The sequence below is a fragment of the Numenius arquata genome, chromosome 6, assembly GCF_964106895.1.
Source record: "Numenius arquata chromosome 6, bNumArq3.hap1.1, whole genome shotgun sequence".
Lineage (NCBI taxonomy): Eukaryota > Metazoa > Chordata > Aves > Charadriiformes > Scolopacidae > Numenius > Numenius arquata.
In genome coordinates, this window is record NC_133581.1 from 17555758 (window position 1) to 17575886 (window position 20129).

At 43.9% G+C, this 20129-nt stretch overlaps 1 protein-coding gene across 1 annotated transcript in view; it reads right to left on the reverse strand.

The window, feature by feature from the left end:
* Positions 1–19698, reverse strand: part of LOC141465375 (receptor-type tyrosine-protein phosphatase eta-like) — a 74652-nt gene extending 54954 nt beyond the window's left edge. Inside the window, 3 exon segments of the mRNA XM_074148744.1 lie at positions 18413–18476; positions 18478–18653; positions 19693–19698. Of these exon segments, the coding sequence (XP_074004845.1) occupies positions 18413–18476; positions 18478–18653; positions 19693–19698 (246 nt within the window).
* Positions 19699–20129: the final 431 nt, after the last annotated feature.

The following is a 20129-nucleotide window of genomic DNA, read 5'->3' on the forward strand; positions in this document are numbered from 1 at the left end:
TCCCCTGCCACGTCCCACAAAACCAGCAGTGACACGCAGTCTTCAAACGGGTGAGGCACGAGAGCCTCCCTGCAGAGAACTGAGCTGTAGCACTGCTCTTAGGTTAACCTTGGGCAACTCAGTGACGGGCCCCTGTGAAAACGAAACTAGTGGCATTTTTGGCAAGTCAGAGAAGGTCAACGGAAAGGAAGACAAAGTTGCCGCACAAGAGCCCCAGTGAAGAACAGGGTTGCACTCTTTGTCCAAGTTTCTGATTTTATCAGATTATGCCACAGTGTCAACATTGTTTATGGCCCTATTTTGTGTCTGTGAATCACCCACTCCCAGAGACTCTTTCTCCACCCCAGTTTATAAATAGCACCAAATACAGAACGTAGTTTGTGAAGCAAAGGAGACATCCCGAAACAAAATAATGTATATCAAGCTGACAAAAATCTTTCAAAAGACTTTCTCATTTATTTATAGTGCTGGCTAGACAGACAGATTCCCACATTTTGTAAACCCTGTAGGTCACTATCTCCATTGCTCATTCACAAACAATTCTCCTAATAAAAAAAAAAACAACCCTCCAGTTACAACTGAACTTATTCCCCAGCACACTGCGTCTTGGCACATGCACTGTGAAAAGAAAGATTCTAAAATAAGCAATATTATGTATTTTTCATATTTGAAGGCAACATATGCCTAGACCATGATAAGATGATAAGACATTATTTATATATCTGGAGACATTCAAACTTGTTACAACCAACCTCGTGGAGCTCTATCAGTACAAGATAATTCATTTTCTACCGTGTCATAGCAGACTGTGACTTAAATTTCCGCAGATTGTATTTTCATAGGAAAATACATTCTTGATTGCAAGCATGAGACCTGTCAAGGGTTTTTTTTTAATTCCCTCTTTTCTCCAGAAACTATTTGCTTGCAGTGGGAAGTTCACAGTGCTATCATCTAGGTAACAAAGTGATATGTGACCAAAAGCTTCAGGGAACAGTTTCCTGGAGCCCGAATGCGTATGACACCTTGTTGAGCCAACATATAACCAGGCATAGCCACTGAGACCCAAACAAGCAGAGCCTAGGTACTAGAGAAATCCAAATTCCCCATCAGATGGGCTGGATGGAAAGTGAGCTACCAGGCTCTGCTTTGGCAAGGAAAACCTTCAGTGCTGGTGCTGATCCCCAGGTAACTCATCCCATCTTTCCATCCCCACACTTGGACTTATTTGCAACACGTCAACTTGACACTAGAGAAGGATCTGGACCGGATACACACCAGCCTAGCAAGGGACTGCTGAGCTCATAAACACCCATGTCTAACCCACACTTGCAAATATACACCACTACAACATCCTCACCAGTTCCCCAGCCCTGTTTACCAGGCAGCCACAGCAACACTAGTGAGGCTGGGGCTAGGAGAAGCCCTTGATTTTTCCACCAGTCGCAGAGATGTGGGTACACAAAATGTTTGTGAAAAGACATCCGGCCCAGATTGATTTAACAGAAACAGAAGAGCCACCAAAATAACACTGGCATGTTCTATTGATAAAATTCCTTGTAAATGCCTAAGGTGAAAGCATTCAAGTACTTCTCTATTCAATTCACCAATTTTTTCCCCTACAATTAATCACATGGTTATTTATCAAGCTAATGGTTCTTTAATCTGTCATAGAAGTTAAAACCTGCTATAACAAGGCTCCTCTTTAAAACACAAAGGATGAGTAAAACAATGCACTCTAATGCATGTTTCAGGAACAGTTAAATGCATTAATATCGTGGTTATTTTTTGTTATTTTGTAGACTCAACAAAAAGCAACTGTTTATAATCTTAAGAAAAAAGGAAAATACCAGTGCCTGGAAAATATCACAGTAAGTCTGGACATCATTTAAGCCAAGTACATGTCTCTCTTTTTTTTTTATTCTCCTACTGCTTATCTCAACACACAGTTCCTTTTCCTTTAGTCTCTTTCAAACAATACTTGATACTAAACAAATAAAACTAAACACCAAAATACATTATTTCTCACTAAAGGCTCATTTCTTCTCTCCTGCTCTGCATTCACAAATATATACACGTGTGTACACACAGAGTCATATATATATACACACATGTATATACTGGCTAATGCTACTAAAAGTATTCTATTACCTTACAGTTATACAAAAGCTGACTAGTATTAAACATGACTCTCTGGCAGAAAGAGAAAGCAACAGTAGGATCCTCTTGTAATTAGATAACAGCACTGAAATTCAGAAGGCCCGAGCTGTGCGTCATCAATTCACTGCATTACTTCAGACCCCCCGTGCCTTGTTCTCCACGTTAATGAACAGAAGTTTTCCCAGGGGGCTCAATACATTGATCTTCCTTATCACTCTGAAATACCGACCAAGGGACTCACAGAAGTAATATTTAACCTACCGTAATCTCCTTCCATATAAAGAACGTGTTTGTAATCACAATCTTTGGTAACATGTCTGATCAACACAGAGGGAACCATGAGATCATAAAATAGGACCATGACATGATAACAACGATGGGGATCTCCCACGTAAATTCTCACTTAAGCACACAAAGGGGAAAGAACTCGAAATCAGGGAGGAAAAGAAATTTAATTAGAGCTGACTGAAAAGCGAGGCATATGGTTCACAGGAATTTTTGCTTTCAATTAAAACACCCTCCTCCTCCTCGGCAAACTAAATACAAATTAAAACAAACTATTTTGTGACATGCATGTGCAAAAACGAAGACAAGCGTGACAGAAAATTTGGATGGAAGCTGCGCCATATACTTTGTGCACTTACAATCCAAGTTCTGCACCAAACACTATTTCGTCGCTACACTACACAAGCATTTATTCCACCCTATCATCACGGCATGTAACTAACCATTTCCCCCACATTACTAAAACCCATTCCACCCACATACCTAAAATTTGACTTGAGGTGTGGGCAGAAAAGGAAAGGGGGAGAAAGTTGTAAAGAACAGGATTGAACCTTAGAAATAGACTTTTTAAAAGAGAAATCCTACTCTGAAGTTTCATATTGATAAAAATGCTAAAATATGAAAATAGCCATGTTTCTAAAATAATATATAACAGGGAACAGTGTAAAAGATGGGGCCATTAGGGAAGGATTTGCAATCAAAATGACTGACAAATTGCAATTATGAAGATACAGAGAAGACTTAAGAAAACTGGATACATTTGATTTAGAAACTAGTAGATCACTATGAGAAAGACTGTCCACACTTGCAGTGATAAAATGCAAAGATTTTACAGAATGGATGGAGCTTTCACCTACTGTAAGTTATAACAGGATTATTTGGCCCAGAGAATGGAGAATTTAGGGAGGAAATGTTGTGACACAGGGCTGCAGCACAGCTCTGCCGGGGCAGCCCCTCTCAGGTACGCCCAGAGATTTCACCAAAGCATCGCCACAGTGATTGCTGTCACTGAGGACACCCACACACACTGCGCATCCAAAAGCACAGAGCTTGGCTGGGGATGAATGTCTTCAGCAAGACAAGAGAGAGAAGTAGGAAGAGCAGTTTTGTATGAAAGGAAGGCAGACACCAATGCTCTGAAAATCAAGGCCAACTAGTTAAATCTGAAGTCTGAATGGTAACAGCACAGGGTGTAATGTGACATTGCCCAGGGCTTCCTAACAGAAGACCCCTTTTCATTTGCTCATAACTTAAACCAAGTGCTTCAATTTGGAGGGACATTTTTAAGACTGTGTGGCAGCATCTGGCTAAATATATTTACTAAATTGTGAAATGTTGCAGCCAAAATGCTTCAAAACATTCAGAAAATGAGAATGAGGAAAAACACATCACTGTACTATTACTAAGCATCCCAGTGACATTTTTTCCTTCTTATAGTCTGGCAAGAAATGGACTTCTCCCAACCTCTTCAGTCCTCCCTTCACTAAGGTAGCCTTTGTTATCACTGGTAAAAACTTACATGCATCAGAAACACTTAGGGTATCAAAATTAAAAGTCCTTGTGGCCTACTGGAGCCTTTGCAGAACTGGAGCAGAGGGGAGCAAACATAGCATAGAGCTACTTAAAGAATTACTAAGCTACATCAAGCACTGAAAGACGTTCTGTAAGCAATCCTAACCATCCTACACATGGAAGGAGAGGAAGACTGGAGAAGAAGGAGGACGGGGGAAAATTAGGTGAAATAACCGGAAAACACACGTAAAGAAGGTACATGGGAAGGCAGGGAAAGGGGAGCAGGGAGCTGAGCAGGATAGCACAGCAGAAGGTGGAGGCTCTACCAGGCAAGGGTGCATTGTACCCGAGTACAGCAGGCCCTGCAATGAATGGTACCCAGGCTCACCTAGGGTTAAGACCACCAGCCACGTCCATAGTAATGAGGTAAGTCCAAGGTCAAGCCAGGAAGTCGATCCTATGGGACAGGATCTGGGTTAGCATAGCACCCAGTGCGTCACCTTCACAGGCATCCGCTCAGCTGCAACACTCCCACAACCCAGTTGGGCAGGCTCTTGCCTCCGTTTGAAAACTACTCCAAAATCAAAGTAGGGGAACACACTTCTTGGCAAGGCTGTCCAGGTTGAAGCTTCTCCAACAGCTCCTTCCAGTAAGGGGGCTGGCAGTAAGCAAAGGCAGCTAAACATGGTGAGGGGGAGAAAGGGTGCATTCTCTGGGCCCTGCCTCCATCCTTTGGAAAGAGGCAGATTAAAGTCAAACGAGTGGCTTTAATTCCAACACTTCCTAGTTTTTCAGAGATGGATTTTGCAGCTGTAGAAACATTCCCTAAATACAGACTGTGTGTTTGCACATGTGCATGCTTAAAATAACACATATTCAAGCATTTCAGAACAGAGACTGCCTTCCTATGCATTTTCACTACAAGAAGCAAGGTAACCCCACTCTTAGCTAGGGAGCCTAGATACCCTGAAGTATATATATAAGCAAACAGTAATACCTATCCCATCCTCCCCTCAGGAGCAGTAACTGTAGAGACTGGAGACTTTGCTACTGTGTAGTGCAGGAGATGAATCAGACAGACTCACTCCTCCTTAAGCTCTCAGATGATCGTGGTTTTGACCATCAGCAGACACCGATTATCATCACCTCATTGTAAGCAGCATACAGCTGGTAACCTCGTGTAGCAAGAGCCTGCAAGTCCAACACTAACTGTCTAGAAACGCCTTCTATCACTTTTAAGCAGTATCCAAATTACAGGGGATAGTGTCATATTATCACAGCTGTCAAGTGTGCAAAGGTCTGTGGTTGAGGGGGAGAATGTTACCTTTCTCTCATTTCAGGAAGGGATGTCTCATCCCAACAGGATCTAATTAAAAAGGCGGAGGCAGAGTGGTCAATTTTATTTCAGAGATGAATATGGTTCAGCTCTATGCAATGAAACAGCACATACTTGGGCACTGCTTCAACAGTTGATATGCGCTGTTAACTTACGTAGGCTGCAGCAGTCTTGCTCCTCATGTACACTCTGTGTTTACTCATCATCCTCCCCCAACAACCTTCTTCCTTTTCTTCAGAAACTTGTCTTTGCTTCTGGTGCCATAAAGATGGACATGAGGAAAGAGCGCTTGCGCTCCAAACTCAATTAGCCTCTCGTACGCTTGCTTTTCCATATCTTCCTCAGCTGTACTCACACACGGTTCTCGTTTAGCTTCCTTCATTGTATTAAAGCAGGGATAGGAACATCTCAAATTAGAGTCCTCCAAACACCACCCAGTACATACAAACCACAGACTGCCCACAAGATCAGTCACTGTACTATGGGACATCCAGAAACAAACTGTGGGTTTTCTTCCTCAGCAAAAACAAGCATTTGCTGTGCAATCAAAGGCAAAAACCAGGTTTGTTTCAGTTATGTACAATACACACAGTTTGGAGCTCAAACAGCCTGATGGTAGCCATTTACAAAGCAGACATTTTACTAGCATATTGATTTTTGCACCATTTCAGTATAATGGCTGTTCTCTTTAGCCCTAATTTCTCAACAGGATCTGCCCACCATGTACCATCCCTTCACAGGGTCAGAGGTAGTTTGCTCCCTAGTATCCCAATCCTTCGCACTGCCCCCACTTGCTCAGAGTAGCTATTTCACAACTCGGACTCATTCCATGACAGGCTGAGCATCCAGGGTGAAATTCGCTGTCCCGTTAAATGCCTGCCAAGGTTTTGTACTGCCTCAATCACACTCCTACCCCCTTTTCCCGAGCACTCAAGTGGTTTACCACAGGCTGCCCTCTGTCTAGAGGTGAATGCCTATCTTGCAGCACAAGAAACCCTTCCCCATCTGTGCCTGATGTAAGGAATGCCTTTCCTATCTACAAACCCGCCAAGAATTAACCAATTCACTTAGAGAAGAAAGAGACAAGACCCCACAGCCCAGCTTTTGTCTGATTTGTAACCCATTCATGACCAAAAAGGAATACTTTATTCACAAAATACAGGAAGTTGTGCAAGTGAAGCTTTTTTCCCTCCAGCTCTCATTTTTGACACAGTTTGTGAGTAGAAGCGAATCCTGGTGGAGACAGATGTGGTGGGGCACTATGTTGACTTCTTACATGCACCTGGCGACTGAGAAAGATTTCGTTTATGAAGTCATTGCCAGAGGTCCTAACGCCATCAAGACTCCTTAGTAATACTTATATACAAATGCACAACATCCCATGACGTTTACAACCTCCAGGTCACAAAACACAACCGGTGCAACAAGGGGGAGGAGAATGTGAAGAGAAGATAGGAGGGGTGGTAGGTGAGCAGCTCCTGTGTTCTTAGACAAATCTTGACAGCACAACCTACTGCAAGTCCTAAAACTTCTCAGTCATTAACTTAATCTTCATAACTCTAGCAGGATTTCAGAAGTCCTACAGACTCCCTGGACAGTGGAGCAGCAAACATCAGACTTCAGGACCACAAAAAGTAAGAAGCCTTTGCTCAAAAGGGAAACTGAAGTTTGGCAGTATCTTATCTCCTATCTTTTCCACACATTTCTATAGGAGGAGATAAAACGTTTAGCTGACCAGTTTTCACTGCAAGTCTCAGACTAACATAGTTGGAATGAACTTTGATGCAATCTGAAGACAGCTGTGACAAATACGGCACGTAGCAATGACTCTGAATTAAGGTCTGCACATGAGGCATCTGTTTTCTTTTTCATCTCCTATTTTTTTCAAAAAAAATTCATTCTGAAGAGAGCAGAAGCAACTAGAGTAGCCAATTTGCAGGAACAGGACGGCAGGGGACTCACATCATCTGCAGCAACTCGTCTTTGGCAGAGTTGGGCATTGCAACTTATTATTCTTCTTACTTTGAAGAGGAGCCAGAAAATAAATAAAAAGTAGCAACTGTGTAGGTTGTCGTGAATAGCCTTAAACTTAGGCATAGGAAGAATCACTGCACACCCTGCTAGCTAGTTGAACTATATATCCACTGCACAGAATTTTGCAGGTAAGCATAACCTATGGGGCACAGTGAAGGTTATCAGAAATGACCTTCAGTCTGGTAGCAGGCCATGGGTTTGCTAGGATAGAGCAGGGGCTGCTCTGTGAGTCACCCAGAACTCCTGCTGGAGAAACAGCAGTCCCTTCCCGCAAGTCAAAAAACAAAGCATTGCAAACGAATGAAAAGGAGAATATTTTTTTTTTTAATTTTTTTTTCTTCAGTAGGTTGCTCAAACTTGCAGAATTTTATTTGCACCTCTTAAATGAAGTCCCAACTAGCTGCACCATAAAGAGAACTAGGCTCCATTGCTAGGAGATGGCTGGGGTGGAAAAGAAGGAAAAGTATGCTCTGCAGTAAATAATTAGCAGCTCTGGCCTTCTGCTCACTCCTTATGCAGCGTTACGCTTCTCACACTGAACCAGGAAATAGTTGAACAGACGCATTTAAAAGTATGAAGACCAAGGCAGAACACAATAGTTAAATACCAGTTAAACCACATACCGTAGGTCTGTCTTGTAGTAGTGGGAAATGAGTACTGCTTAAGGCTGTTCCAGATACTGCATCCACCTGCAAATATTTGCTGCTGGCTAGAGCTCAGCACATATACTTTCACTAGCAGTATCAGTACTTTGCAAAATATTGCAGACAAGAAAGAAAAAGAAAGTCGGCTTAATACAGAGTACAATAAACTAATTATACGCTTTAATCATCAAAAGCATATAATGCCTGGTTGGGGGCATTTTTAGTTTGTTTTTTTTTAAAAAAAAGCAGATTATATGATTATAAAGTTAGTTAAGAATATAGCTGCTTTTTTTCAAGCATTTTAAGCTTTCAATTTCATGAATATGAATTATTAGCTTCTTTAATGTGGATCTTTTACTATGAGCATATAGCAGAGATCAGAAATTACAATGTCACAGAGGAATCGGGCACACACAATAAAAGCACAGAAGTAATTACACTTTCATTACATAATCTCAAATCCACATTAAAAAAATACCTTGAGCTAAGACATTTATATTTTAGATCAACTACCTTTCAGCAATAATGAAAAATCACTACAGCTGGAAAAAGAGAAGACAAGAAGATAAAAATGCACTGACATGGTGCTGGAGGACATGGGCCATTAAAGTCTTACCTTATGAAGAAAAAGATAAAAACTTTATAACAATGTTTCATCTGTAACTGTTAAGATGGAAAAGATCTCCATTTCCAAACATATAAAAAAATTTATTTTTTTAGTTGCTTTGGTTAGCTGGTTAGCTTTTTTATTTCTAAGTGTCCCCTAGAAATTTTAACATTCCAAATGCAAGTCCTTCTAAGTTACAAAGGAAAGTTTTCTTTCCTTTAACAGGAACAAAGGAGAGTATTGTTGAGATTTATTATATACATACAATTACTTGCATTGTTATGGAGATTAAAGGACAAAGGGCCAACAGATCTAATTCCAGATCTTACAGCCTTGTTCTTTCCCATAATTATGTCTTAAAATGGGATTTCAGTTAACACATTCACAATACCAATATCTACCAATGCTTTGCATAATTAAGAGATAGTTTCAATTATTTTAACGTGGATGCAGCAATATATTTAATTTATCATTGATCATTCAGGTGAACACGTTCAACTCAATAGTACCAATACAGTGTGTTTCTTCATTTGGTTCTAAGAAGAATCTTAAAAACTAGTACAACATTCATTAGGAAAAATAACTAGCTAGTCTATTAGTCACTTTAAAAAAAGCAAACCAAACTTTCACAGAAATGTTCCCCTCTTTTTAGTTCCATCTCAGGAATGTTTCCAGAAATAGGATTTTGAATTGCAGAGAGATACTGAATAAAGAAAACAAAAGTATTTTCATTCTGCAGATGTTCATGATGCCTCTCTAGCTCATATGAGAGTATCTCAGTCTCCTTTCTTCAGCTGTCAGATACAACATCTATTGGAAACTCTAAGTTTAAAGCACCATGCCTCTGTCTGTGGCGTCCACAGTATGCCAGCTAAAAAGGCTAGATCCTGACCTCAAACCTGGGCTTCTTATTTCTCCCTGGTGCCCAGCTGCATGAAACTAGACCCTAGAGGTGAATTCCCCTCAAAGAATTATGCAAACTGAACCAAAGACAATGAACTTCCCCAAAGAGTGAGCTTTTTTTTTTTTTTGGAGTTTTGTTGAAGATACGCATTTACAAAGACTATGGGAAGGAAACTGTGGCTACACTTCTTGTATTTCTCCTTTATATAAAAAAAAAGTATAAATCCATAGAAGGTGAAACCATCAAAGACCTCAGTTAACCAGGCACAGCCTACTTTGCAAAAAAAATGCATTGGAATTACACCAAAATAAGTACATTTTTACATTTTTATTGGTATTGAACTCCAAGCCTATTATTAGAAGAGGTTGATCCTGAAAGGAGACTGAAAGAACACTAGAATTTAGAAAGCACAATTCATGTAGCAGGAAAGCCATGAGCTGTCAAGTCTCTAAATCCAAATTTGGTTCTAAATGGGTGATTATAGTATGTGCAGCCTCAAGAAGACATCAGAATTCCCATATCTGCTTTCATTGGAGAAAAATAATTAGAGGAAACAAAATTTAATTACTTAAAAGGACCCTACCAATTTACCATCATTCATTTTATTTCACCCTCAGTTTGAGACATTTCTAAGTATATAAAGCTCCTGCAGAATCAGAGAAAACAACTGAGCATGATCACAAAAGGAGGAAAACCCTAAACACTCTTATTAACACAATACAATTTTGCATATGTAAATTTGATGCCAGCCAGAGGCACCCATTTTTTCCCGTCACGCTGGTTTTCATAACGTCACATTTTCATGTTTAAAAAGTACACTGAAACCACGGCATGCCTAATATTGTAATAAAACCACTGGCAAGGCTGAGTCAATCTCTTTCGATGGTTCCACAATGCTACTTTCTGCCATACTGAAACTCCTAACATGCATTTCTTTCACCTGCATCCCAGGGAGTAATGGTGGAAGCCCTTCTCTTTCTCAACCAAAGCTACATCTTGGTCTCAGAGAGAGGTCATTTGCCCCAAATCCCTGCCAGCACAGAAAAATGCTCCCTTTTCCAATCAGGGCTACTCTTACTGTTTCAGATGTTGCTAGTGGTGGAGGCATCTTCTATTTTCAGCTGGACGCTATTTACCAGTCTAGCATCCTCTCTGCCCTTTCCACTTCAAACGCATCGGCCACCTTGCACTAAGACAAGTAGCAGAGCAAGCTTAGAGAAATAAAGACAAAGATGTGATCCCTCTTACTACAAATTCAGACAGTAACTAACCAGTCATCTGTCCTTGAGCTAATACAGGCTGCAGCCAGATGAAGCTAACTAAATGAACTCTCACAATTTTCTCCTTTGCCCCTCTGTATCATGACATCTTTGACAAAATTAAGTTCAAAGTTTCAAGGGAATGCCCTGGGAATCAGTTGATTGAGATGCTTTGAGCATGAGGATACCCTGGGGAGGTCAGGCAGCAAGAAGAACCAACCTCCATTTATCTGCAGGACTATTGACGTTGCAAGAACAGCAAGCACTAGGGGGAGGCAGCAGGAAGCTTTCAGTCTGTAACATCACAGATGGTCCCATGCTTTGCTGCTTATGTAGGCTGGCCTGCCCCAATACAAAGCTGCACCTTTCTCTGGCCACTGGGGCCTGCCGCCCCATCCTTTACAGCATCCTCCTGTCTCGTGAGGCAACATAGTGCTCCCAAGCCAACCCCCTGGCTGGGCACCCACCTGCCCTTTGCGTGGCACTCTCCTTATTTCCAGGGACAGAGTTGGTAGAAATTGTAATTTGCAAATGATGACTCAAAAGCAGATATGGAGAAACAGACTTGCCAGCGGTGACCTGTTCATGTGTGTATATGAAAATAAACAAGGAAGCTTATTAAAAATGCTCTCACTTAACAGAAACCAAGTGCACAAGTGGAAATAGTGAAAGAAAGTTCAGTCTAAGCTCCACCACAATGGGTAATGCAACAACCAAAGTCACCAGCATTCCTGTGAGAAAACAGCCTCCAGAGGCCTCTCCCACTGCAGAGAGAAACCATCAGCGAACAGAGCAAGATGCGTAACATCATAACCTTGGCTAGGAGCCTTCACAGAGGTATGCAGAGTCCCCTACCTTACCACCCATCCACCAAGATGTCCTAAAATCATGAATGATTCATCTCAATACACCTGATAAAAAATTTTTTTAAATAACCCACTGAACTAGTAAAAGCAGAGGCTTTTAAACAGGTGTTTAAACCCATCAAAACATGTGAAGTTATGATCCCCCAATGATCAGGGACAGGTTGGGCTTGTTTGCACAAATAACCTCTCTTTTGGGAGCACTCCCATTCAGGCTAGGTTCAACCCAAACCCTTCCAAGCTGGCAGTCGAAAAACCCTATCAAAATATTGCCAAAAGGAAGTAAGGAATTAATCTGAGAATGCACTTAATCACTGAGCCAGCTGTGTTTTAGATACAAACTATAAAATCCTAACAAGGAAAAGCTCCCAGGCATGCAAGTCCCTCTTTTCACCTGGGCTGTGACAGCAGAGAGGGCTCCAGCACCTTCAGGCTCAGACAAGACCCATTCACAGAGCCAGGACCAGATGTCACCCTCACCCTTTCTTAAACACCTATAGCCTCCAACACAGATATGCTAAGAGACTGCATCTGCTTATCGGGCTGCAACAAAGAGACTGCGATTACAATAAAGTTCCAGGCCCAATGTTCAAGTCTTTATTTGATGATTTTGCAGTCTCAGAAGCAGAAATTTCTTACCTTCAATGTGGGAAATATGGGTGAAGTTCACACAAATTACTTCTTATACTCATTCCCTGGCCCATATGCTGCACAGTAAACAAGAAAACAGTACTACAGTATATAGATGCCATTCTCCTGCACACCACAAAACCAAACCAATCAACCAAAAAACCATTAAGTCATCAAGTCTTTCCAATAAACAAAACACTCAACCCAACATTTAAAAAAAACCCACATTCTAAAGCCTGAAGTAGAACCCCAGATGCAGTACACAACAAAAACTTTGCATGCATTAGGAACTTAACAATGACATACTAGATATTTCTTTTACTTGTTTAGTTTGGCTAAAACTGTACAAAACAATGAGAAAAATCAGCAGCATACCAAACAAGCGTGAGGTACAAGAACAGGAAAAGGAAACCAAGAACAAGTAGATGTACAGCACTGGAGAGAAAGGAATTTCTAGGCATTGGCCAGGATAGCTTAAAGGTAATCCTTCTGGTGGTCCCTTCTCCCTCCCCGAAGTAGGACTTGAGTCAAACAAAGGCCTTAGCCCTCTTCCCCACTCATACCAACTGGGTTTGGAGCACCATGTAGAGCCAAGATTAGCTACAGACCCCACAGGTCTGGTACCACAGCAGACTCCAACAGACTCCTTCCTCTGTTTATAGCTGTAGGTGCCATTTCCTCTGTTCTGTTAAAAAAAAAAACTGTGCAGTTAAAAGCATAGTTTCCTTTTCTCCCATCACACTTCTACAGGTGGAGAAAAAGGCTTTCATACGTGGCCCTAGGTGTCTCAGATAAATCACAGAGGAGAAAGTGTGACAGTTGGACTGCGTGGTTTCTAATATCAAGGGATTCTTCCAATTTCCTAATGATGGTAGGAAAACAACCTTAACTACATTCAGCAATGTGCCAAATACCAACAACATCTACAGCAAGATAAGGACATTACTCTGTGTTCCCCTGCCTTTTCCACAGAAAGCCCATGAATGGCATAGAAGGTAACTAAACAAGGCCACAAGTTTATCAATCCAGCTCTGGTCGGACCACATGTATGTGTCCATTCTTTTCTGGATTACAGAAATACCTTTCCCACTTAATCTTGGATTTTCTCCTGGAATTTTGGATTAATAGCCCCAGGAGGCCTGTTTACGTGCAGATACATTTGGGAACAGCTGGAAATCACTTAGAGAAAAGCTTTGGTGCAGACTTCCAGAGCAGTGCATCTGTTTTGTTCTTCTCTTCTTGCACATGCCTGATCACTCTTTCCCCCTCCCACATTGCTTTCTAACGTTTCATATTAGCACATGCTCACCTACACTTAGTTGTCTTTTTCCCCCACAATTAAAGTCCTCCCCTGCACAGTCATCTCCTGCTGAAAATTAGTTTCCTACTGATGGCTCCATTTAAGGCAAGGTTCTCTTTCACTCTCCCCTTCCTACATAGCAGCAGGCCCTCTCTGCTAGAGAAAATTCTGCTAGCTCCTCCTACAATTCCAGCAACCTTTTATGATGTTCAAGGTACTATTTACATTTAAATTTTGGAGTCTAACTAAAAGCATTCACATCAGGCTAACAACCAGATGTGCAGCCACTGACTATTTAAATAGCTTTTCTCATATTGGGCAACTTCTTTCAAGCAAGCAGAAAAACCCAAATAAATGACATGAGACAGGCTTCATACCTACCAACATCAAATTCCCAGTTCCCAACCACTCTCTAAAATTGTTGAAATGCTCACTCTATGATACATTGTAATTCTAGTAAGACGAAGGAAATGCATAAATTAAAGTTATATGGATTATGCCCTACACAATAAGCAACCAAAAATTTTTTAACAGTAGCAATTTCTCTCTCTCATATTTAGAAACTCCAACCAAAAAAATTTACATGCCATGAAAATCCTCAACAAAGACTTGCATGTAGCTCACATAATTGAGGAAGTACTAATAATAGCGTGGCTGTTTGCACAGACAACATTTCCACTGTGGGCCTGAATTCTGATCTTGAACGTGCAGAAGATATTTTGTTGTGTGTTGCTGGCTGGAGACTAAAATCAAAGTACTGGAAAACATCTGAGTATGCTGCAATGTGCAGTCAGCCTATGCAGCTAAGGAAGCGCCACGCACATCCACGCCACATCGAAAACAAAGCATCTATTGAGTACTGCAGAAGGTGTTCGTGTTGTGTGTTCTTGTAACGAAAATAAAGAAGCACGTGAAGTTAACCGGTGTTGCAGTTTTAACCAAAAATTAAAGCCTTTGCATTTCAGCATCAACCGTCAGTCACTACAGAAAAATAACTTGTCCTGACAGATGAGAACTCTATTTCTAAGCTCCTCCGACACTAGCAAACCACAGCCATAGCTTCCCTTTCTGGTCTACGCTGCATAAATTCAGGCCTGCTCAGGTCTCCACATCAGTGATGCCCATAGCTGTGCTTCTAATAGTGGTTATTAAAGGTTTTACCCCAGAAGCATATTTACAGAAGCAGCAAGGGAGCCTCACATTTCTCAAGCTTTACTCTTTTTAAAAGTGCTAAATGAACTATATGTAGATCTATGTCACAAAGTATTTGCACAGTATTTTTGTTAAATGGTACTTACTTTTAACTTTTTTTTTCTTTCATGTGCTAAAGATTATCCAGAATAATTTTGCAAACTAAAATTTAGGGTACCATACAAGAGAAGAATCAACAAGGATGATTAACAATGACCAATACATAGCTGAAAGTAATTGACATGCAACATACACACATGGCAAGCCCACATTTTAGATATGATGGTGCTTCATTTAAATCCTCAGTTAGAAATTCACATCAGTAATTAAGTCATAATCCTATACAATTGACTTACGCAGTATCAGTAGGAATTCTGTACATGGAATAAGCTGTAAGAACAAGCTACTACGTCCACATAAAAGGCATTCATAACTCTAAGCACCAAAACGAGCACACAAACACTGGAGCTTAAAAGTCCATCACTCTTGAGTAGTAGATGTTATGCTGTCATATCACTGACATGATCATTTTCAAGTCACTAGCTCTCATAAAAAACACAGAGGAAGGTTTGTTTCTTAACAACTCCAACCTTGCCTGCTATGTTGCAATTCGTTAAAAATAAGGAAGATGCTTATCCTTGAGTAAAAGATGCCACGGAAAGATCATATGCCGGTCACACCACCCAGGAGCTGCCATGACACAGCCATTCCACAGCTTGGGACGCTTCCCAGTCCTTGCGTGTGTTTGGGCCAACAATGCTGTCTGTGTTAGGAGCGCTGTCCCCTTACCGACCCCAAAGCCATCTGAAAGGCAACACAGAGACTAGATCCAGCCGAGGGCCACTGCCACCCAACTCACCACCTTTCCTCTCATGGGTTGGCAGGGAGACTACAGACAAGGGGCAATACCTGTTACTGGCAATGCACAAAGTCCAGCTCATGCCACGTGCCTGACAGTCTTGCCAGCTACTGTCATCTTCTTATACCAGCTAAATACCTTACAAGAAAGTCCTAGGCCACATCCCCATACCTGCACACATGCCACACTACGAACAACACTGGCCAACTCAAACATCTGCCTTAACCTGTGCAAAGAACCCACCACAAAGAGCAAAACTGTTCCCTATCAGATTTTTAGAGGGCAAGACCATGTGAACACTACTTGGAACAAGCAACAAGACTATTATGCCTGCCGTAAGTGGCCACACTGAAACTTAGTGATTTCAAATGAGTGGACGATTTGCAGAATCATGCCATCAGTGGGAACTTGGTTTATGTCCTATTTCTCTAAGGAAAAAGCTCCTATGAGGCCTTTCCCTCCACCTCTCTCTATAGATCAAACAAGTGCTCCTAATGTTCAAAACTCCACAAGCTGCTGATCAGCACCACTTAAGAGATCTGGTGAATGGAGACTTCCTTGCACTGGTTTTCACATTCACAGGTACACCTAAAGTCACAAATGACACTGTCAAAACCTGTAGTCTTCTGAATTTTCAGACCATGACACCATGAGCTGGGGAGCTCCCACCTAAAATTATGAGCCACACCAAAATCTGCAGATCTGACCTGTGTCCTGTAGCATGTTGATGGGAGCTCTGACATTATCAGAGGATTACAGAACCTACGCAAGGGTTCCACAGGGAGTCAGTGGGGTGTGAAGCTGGGCCCTAAGATGATGAATGCCTAAATATAAATACATGTAAGGAGGAGAGGGTCCAACTTTTTTTTTATTATTTATCATACTAAACACCAATCTAAATCTGACAAGAGTCAGATTTAGAGGACAAGGAGATCATTACATCACAAGAGTTCATACCCTGCTTGAGAAGAACAACTACAAACAATAGAGGTAATGGGTGGCAGATCGTCACACAAAGGCTCCTCTGCTTCAAGGAAGAGAAGTCAATGCAAGTCACATGCCCACACAAGAGTCCTGTTGCCTGGGTGAGCCTGCAAGGCTATACCCAGGGACAATCCAGGTCTGCCTTGAGCTTTTCCAAAATGCTAGAGTACTTTGATTCCCAAGTCAGTCTTAGCTCTTATTCAGAAGAGATTTTTAAACCTAGGCTTTTAAACTCAGGCTTGGTACAAGAGCAGAGATGGAATGACAAAACACTGCAAGGTGTACTCCAAACTGAATGAGACACAAAACGAGGAGGAAGCAAAGGTTTCGAATAGCCATTAGCTGTAATCACAAGCTGGTGCCAATATAAGATAAGGAAACAACAGTTAAAAATCTAAAGCAATGGTACAGTTCTGCTCAGCAGCCCTCAGGGTGGGACTGAAACATAGACGAGGCAGAACTGTCATCACAGATTACACCTTGGTCCATACCAACACACATTCATTCTTCTGTAGCAGAAACCATTGAGGCAGAGAGGCCAAGGAGGTACACCTGGAAACAAAAGTTCAGCAAGCCCCATAACATTAGAGTTCACAGCAATCATGAAGCTCTCCTACCAGAACGCTAGGAAGCTATCAGCTGAGAGAAGGATGGGGTGAAAGTCTATGCCAGCATCTGATGGGTATGTTGTCTGGCAAACAATTTTGAGTTACATCACTGAAAGGCGTTCTTGGAAGAACATCCTGCAACGCACCTGGGGCGCAGAGGAAGGCTTAAAACACAAGTGTGCTGGCAGAGGCCTCCTGTTGACCTGCAGCCCTACACCGCCAGGTCTGCTCCCCCCGCACCACTGCAGGATTTTCCCAAGAAAACTCCACACCGCTCCTGAAGGCTGTAACCCAGTGGGTGATGTACACTACCAGCACGGGCGATGTGCAAATAACATATTACTAATTAACCAGCAGCGACACGACGAGGGCAGGCTACAATACTCAGTGGGGAGACAGGAGCCGTCTCTGCTCTACCTAAGGCAGCTTTTAGGGAGGTAAACAACCGGGACAGCCTCATGCCCCGAAAGGAGCCACGCGGCTGTAGCACAGGGTCGTACCCCCACCACATCCCCGCCGGTGCCGGCCAGCGACGGCCCCCCACGCGGCGGCCAGGCGGAGCTCAGACCCCCGAAGGGCAGGCGGAGAGCGCCCGTGGAGGCCGAGGCCCCGGGGATCCCGCCCCGGCTGAGCACAGCCTCCGCCGGGCCACACCGCGGGCCCCCTCAGCCTCCCCTTCCCTCGGCGGGCGGCACCGGCGGCACCGCCGCGGGACAAAGCCCGAGCGCCGGCCGCACACCTGCCCCGCCGGCCGCACCGCCTCCCTGCGGAGCGGAGGGGGCCGCCGCCGCCCGGGCAGCTCTCGGCGGGGGCAGGTGCGGCGGCCGCGGCGGACCCCCCACCTCCCGCGCCCGGCTCCGTCCCCCGCGCCGCGGTCTCACCTCGGCCGGCAGCAGCAGCAACAGCGGCGGCAGCAGCAGGCAGGGCAGGGGCAGGGGCGGCAGCAGCAGCCGCCTCATGGTGGCGGAGAGCGCTCCCCGCTGCGCGCACGGCCGCTCAGCCCGACGCCGCCTCCCCCGGAGACATGGCCGGGCTGCGCGCCCCGCACCGCCCGGCGTCCCACCCCTTCGCCGCCCTCACAGGCGGCGGCGCCTCACCCTCCCGCCGCTCCCTCTAGCGCTCCCTGACTGGAAAGGCGGGTGGCTGGAGCCGCCGCCGTGGGGAAGCCCTGAGCGGGGCGGAGTGCGGGGGCGAGCGGGACAGCCGGCCCGGTCACCTCTCTCCGCCGCGGCTCATCGCCTCCTCCTCCCGGCCGCCGCTCCCGCCGGCCCCTCGCCCACGGCGTAAATGGCCGTCTTGCAGCGGGGGAAGCTGCGGTTGGCGCTTCCCCGCCTTCACCCCTCCCTCCCGCCATCTGACATCTCCCCCCGCCGGGCCGGGCGAGGAAGTGGCTCCCTCCGAAAGTTTCCCGGCCGCCCTGTGCATCCCCGCAGGAAGCGGCGCCGCGGGATGCGCCCCGCCGCCCGCCCCGGGGACGGTGCTCGGGGGCGGGTGACACGCAGAACGGTCGGTGGTAAAGCGAAGATAACCCCGGCCTCGGGGGGCTCTACCGCCCTCCCCGCCGCGGCCCCACATGTCCCCTGGGGGCCCCGGCGGGTGGAAGGGGCTGCGAAGGCCGGAGGAGGGGATCGTGGTCTTGCCGCAGTGAGTGGCTCCGCTTATTGCGCCCTTCATCACCCCTAGACAGTGCCCCCCAAAAATCTTGTCTATCTCCAGGCTCTGGTTTGGGCATGCTTTATCCATGTCATCAAAAAAGACATGACATCATCAAACGCAATCACTTTTATAACCTTCACTTATTTCCCAGGCTTAATGCACTGTTTCACATGTCATTCATCTTGGGTAAGGGAAAAGGAGAGACGGGGTCAGTTTACATAGCACATCTTTAATTACGGAAAAACTGGCAGTCTTCATTTTCTTAAAAGTTTTGAGCTCACATGTTTGTAATTTCCCTGTCTTTCCTGAGCCTTCAAAACATATGCATAGCATTACGGAAGCAAGTAATTCCTCAGGAGTTCTTGGGAAGACTCACAAGAGTAAGGGCATGTGCACACCTTACTGTTTGGGAGGCTGAGACTTAGAGTTGGAGCTAGATAAACAGCGTGGAGGCATCCCTTTGTATCAATAAAATTTGTAGGAAATAGGTACTTAGTTCAGAAAAGTACTTTAAAATTGTTACGGTGCATCCAAATAAGAAAATAAACACAATGCAAAAACCATTAATAAAACTACCTTTTCTACATTCAGTGCAAAGCACATAAGAATTGCTTTCCAGCTGAAGACTCCTCCTGGTAAACCACACACCTGCCAGAATTTTCACTGGCTGCCGTGAAGTTGTTCTACTGAGATAACTTTTGCAGATCAAACCCTACCATTTGGAAATTACAGATCTGACTTAAAAAAAAAAATTCCTTGTTGCAGCTCCCCATGCATGGACAGAGCCCCGCTGGGTATAAGTTGCCAAACTACAGCTTCTGGCCAGGCCGGGTTTCGCTAGCATCTAAAATGCAATCAACCACCTTCATCATGGCAGATCAGGGCTACACTGCACAGCTGCACTTGAGCAATCATACTTGGCCATCCTTAGCTCCAGCTCAGTGAGAACAACATGGCTATTTTAATTGCATGCCTTTCCAGTATGACAACCTAGTAACTAATCCAGTTACCCCTGAAATTCAGTGGGAATCTCTCCTCCGATTTAAGCAATAATGACAGCCAGCCCTGAGGGAGTAAATTAAACAAAACAAAACAGAACACAGCACTGAGACAGCAAGAAGTGGGATTCATGGGATTCTGACCTATTCAAATTTTTAAGTATCTTCAAGCTGATGTTGCCATCCTGAGACTCTACGTGTCCCAGAACTCTCAAGTTCATTCATTCTTCTTCCCTTCATAGGGCACATAACCCAACTTAGAAGCAAAGGGGCATTGTGTTTCTTAAGCTATGTTAATTCCT